This window comes from Amblyomma americanum, chromosome 5, assembly GCF_052857255.1.
Source record: "Amblyomma americanum isolate KBUSLIRL-KWMA chromosome 5, ASM5285725v1, whole genome shotgun sequence".
Taxonomy (NCBI): Eukaryota; Metazoa; Arthropoda; class Arachnida; order Ixodida; family Ixodidae; genus Amblyomma; species Amblyomma americanum.
In genome coordinates this window covers 136,285,806-136,290,189 of record NC_135501.1, presented here as the reverse complement: position 1 = coordinate 136,290,189, position 4,384 = coordinate 136,285,806, and the positions used below count along the sequence as shown (strand labels likewise).

General features: G+C 49.9%; 1 protein-coding gene across 1 annotated transcript; it reads right to left on the bottom strand.

Annotated features, from left to right (window-relative positions):
- Window positions 1–610: 610 nt before the first annotated feature.
- Window positions 611–1,664, bottom strand: LOC144134226 (uncharacterized). Its single transcript, XM_077667185.1, has 2 exons — window positions 1,654–1,664; window positions 611–1,088 (listed from the first exon to the last, which is right to left on the bottom strand). The coding sequence occupies exons 1-2, from the start codon at window positions 1,662–1,664 to the stop codon at window positions 611–613; spliced, it is 489 nt and encodes a 162-aa protein (XP_077523311.1).
- Between the last annotated feature and the right edge of the window lie 2,720 nt (window positions 1,665–4,384).

Below are 4,384 nucleotides of genomic sequence, written 5' to 3'. Positions count from 1 at the left end.
ATTCTAGTGTTTAAAATTGCCAGTTTCAGTTTCCAATGGCGGTCTGTCTGGAGGTAGAGTTTCCTAGCAACCTCCGCAGCATCATCGGTCTGACCGCCGCCTTGGACATTTGCTCCGCAGCCGCTGGGGACTGAGCGCAGGAGGTTGACCGGTGTATTCATCTAGGAGGCGGTGGCCGAGTACTACACCAGAGTGGCAGAATCGTGTTCTGGGGAAAGGGTGCGTAGCTGGCTTTGATCACCAGCACCAGGCCACACCCCAGGTATGGTTATTCAATTTCGTCGACACTCGGGTTTTATTTTTTTCTTCGGTGGAAAATTGCACAACATCGAGGTTCGAACCATGGTCCTTTTGCACTCGAGACGCATGCTCTTTATCTATGCTGTTGCACTCTAGTTACGGCTAACCCAAACTGGGGCAAGCACCGAGTTGATAAGGACGAGTTTCTTGAAGATGAAGCGTCCATAGGTTCACCGACACCCTACCGATAGTGACGTTGGAATGGGCTTCAAGCACTGCAGTTGCGGTTCACCCAACGCGGAAGAGGCGTTGAGTTAGCATGGACGATGTTCTGGAGGATGGCGTTATGCTCGCTGTCCGTGATTACCTCCTATAAACCAGGACCCTTGATGTACTCATCCTCTGTAAGGGCCAGGAGACGCAGTTGTGGCAAGAACGGCCTCATTATTACGTTTAGCTGGAAAGGGATTGCGTCGGTGTACAGGTCCTTTTCACGCTTCTGTTCCACCCATCGCCGCAAAGAGTCGGCCACGAGGCTCTCGGGCACGCTGGCGACCACGTCTAGGACGAAGTGCACGGTGGTGTCACTAGAGTCGAGGAACGTGGCCGATTGCAGCACTGCGGCGCATCTGTTTCTGAGTATCGCGATGGCCGCATTGTCGGCAACACCGAGGTCCCTGGTATTCAGGCAGTCCAGGAGCGGGCACACCTTGTCCGGGATCAGATGCGCCTCGATGTACTTTGAGCAGGCACTGATCAGGTCCTTGACCTCATACCGCTTTGCCGCTTCGCGGGTAAACACTGCCGCCTCGAAGCTGCCCGGATTGAACACGCCTGCGTAGAGGTACCTGCGATGAATGGAGTGTCGAAGGATAATGTATGCGTTTAATAATGTGGAGCAAGCACTTGGCAGGGTTGTGAATGTGTTTTCGCATGGCTCTCCGCATTAGGCGGTAACCTACCATGCGCCGTGTCTGATGTTTCATAGGCATACTAAGGACATCATCATCTAATCACTGATATCACTAAAATTTAGTTTTTGGGATCTTTCAGGGTATGTTGACGTTTTTCCGGCAGAAAAAGATCCATTTATGGCTGATGATATTGAATTAAAAAATGGCTGGGGTTCAACGTGGCTTGTACCTAGTTATAGCTCTCTGTTAAGCATGGTAAAGCTGTTAAAGCTCTATTAGGCATGTTCTCCACTGTCTCAAATCAAAGTTCAAGCTCAAGTTCAGGAACCCAATGGTCAGAGTATTATGATCACATGATCATACTATCATAGCTTGGGCCATATACCATCACGAAGTTAAGTTCGGTTTGACGTTGTGAGCCACTGAAGGTCAATACCGATGTGGTTTCCACTGTCTCAAGTGAAATGTCACGATCAATGGTAAGGTCAAAGTAGGGTACCCAATGGTCATAGTCATATGATCACGTGGTCATACTACCATAGCTTGGGCCATACCACCACGCAGTTCACTTCGGTTTGACCTTGTGAGGCAGCGTACCCGTGGATCTGGCTGTGGAGGTGTGCCGCTCAGCGCTGCAGAATGACGACGGATTGTGTGAAAGAACCCCTATCGAAGCATCGGATCTTAAGCTGTTGCAGTTCTGCCTTGAGAACACTTATTTTGTTTTCCGGGGTACAGTCTATAGACAAGTTCATGGCACTGCTATGGGCGCATCTGTATCGGTGACAACCGCAAACCTTACCATGGAAGCAATAGAAGCTCGCGCACTGGCTACCTTCGAACCGCGCCCAAAGGTTTTTGTGCGTTACGTCGACGATTGTTTCTGTATTATCAAAAAAAATGTGTTAGGTCCTTTCACAGATCACATCAATAGTATGGAAGATTCCATTCAATTCACTGTAGAGGAGGAGGCTGCACGCCGTCTTCCTTTTCTGGACGTTTTGGTGGAACGCCGTGGAAACCGCCTTGCTTTCAAAGTTTATAGAAAAGAAACCCACACAGGCCGGTATCTTCATTTTAATTCTGTCCACCCGGTTTTCCACAAACTCTCCGCCGTGGCTTCCCTCGTCCGACGTGCCAAAAACATCTGCCCAAGGCCAGAAGATCGGGCTGCTGACCTACGCCAAGTGCGCCGAGAATTGAGTGAATGCGGCTACCCCAAGCACTTCGTGGATTCTGTTCTTCAACGGTCTTCACGCCCATCAGAAGCAGTTGGTCCTCCTTGCCGAGCCCGAGCCGCTATCCCATATGTGCCGGGCGTGAGCGAGTCTTTGGCTCGCGTTCTGCGCACTTACGGTGTGCACGTCGCTCACGTTCCTGCGTGCAAGCTGAGGCATGAGCTGGTGGCCGCCAAAGACAAGATAAAGAAAGAGAAGTTTCCTGGCGTCATCTATAAGATTCCCTGCGCAGACTGCGACTACTGCTATATCGGCGAGAGCGGGAATTTCGAAAGGCGATTGAGGGACCACAAGAACGACGTCAGGAACAAAAAGATTGCATCTAATGCACTTGCGGAACACGTGGAAGCCGCGACGCACAATATAGCTTGGGAAGAAGCATCAGTCTTCGCAAGAGAAAAGAATTGGCTGTCACGTCGATATCTGGAATCCCTGATAATCCAAACTACAGACAAAACCCTTAACCACAACGCAGGCAATCTCCCGCCTACGTACGCAAGATGCTTGAGGCGATTACTGCGACGTACTTAAGCTTTGTGCTTTCCGCCCAGTGATCAAGGCTTCCGTATGGAAGCCGAAACGTCTTCGTTTTAAACAACAACCTTTTGATCGGCGTTCCTTTTTCTTCATACACGATGTTCATAATGCGAGCTCATCATCGTTCATCGTCTTGAGATAACCACACCAGACGCGCGGCTCAACATTGCGGGCGATGTGGAAACGCGAAGCACCACGATAACGCCTGCTGCTGGCTTAACGCCCGCTGTTTTCGCCGTGGGCGACGCGGTCACCTTAGGAAGAAATGATGCAGTGCCCCAAAAGAAATAAATGCTGCAAGGTCAAGGTTATCGCCAAAAACCGTTGTCAACTGACACGAGAAATCATAGAGGCCGCTGAAATGATAGGCAGGTTGGGTGGGTCCTGCGTGCCCAAGCCATCGATTGCTCACGCGTAAGGAGTTATACTTACGTCAACTTATGAATGTGTCGCCTACTGCGCATGCGTGTTGTTGACCGGTTTTTTCGGCTATATATACTGGTCTGAGGTTCGAAATAAACTGTTGCAATTCAGCGCTCGTGTGTTTCATGTGTCTTCCTTGTGCCCTCGTCTTTCTTTGCACAGTACGCACATACGTTTCGATCGTTACTCGCTTGGTTTACGCATTGCTTTACGACTGGTTACGAAGCCAACTAGCTGAGCCCCACCATGCTTTACATTAGAGAGTTATAGCATACCGTTACCGTATTTACGTTACCGTGTTATCGGACGCCGGACTTTCCGGTTAGCGCTGCGCATGCCAGAAGACGTCTTAGCGTACCGTCTCTCCCGTAACAAGTTACCGCAAGGCTAAAACGAGTGATAATGATAGTAGATGCCAAAAGCTTTTATTGCGAACAAAAATACGGATGCATTGCAAGCATTTCTATCAAGTCAGATGCTACATGCATTTGAATAAACTTTTTTCCCTTCTTATAAAGACGTACCCACTGCACTTCAGCTAGCATCCCGAATCAGCTGCTTTTCAAATGCGCCCGTGAAGCTAGGCACCTTGCCTACCCTGGCCAGTAGAGAATTTTGCTACGCAGAAATCAGTAAGCTTTCGAACGCAGCGCTCGTTGCGTTGCGAACGCTGTAAAAAAGCGCAAATACGACATCTTCTACCATGCCTATAGGAGGTATTCACTGAGGCCGCGCTACCAGATGGCGCGAGCGTCGCCGCGGCAAACGCGCCATGTTTGTGGTCGTTTCACGAAAGCTCGCGCTGTGTCACGGTACGCCGTGAGGTACCCGGCCTGTATTGTTAGTGATCTGTAACATCTTTGCACGTTGTTAAATGCGCCAACGTCCACTTTTCTTTGTGGAACGCTTATTGTGCATCAAGTTTGCAGCAGAATTCTGTGCCGTAATTTAACCGAGCTGTGTGCCGCAACTCGGCAGCAAAACTGGCCGGCTGCATTGCACGCAAGAATGTACACGACTTGCCGCTTTTAA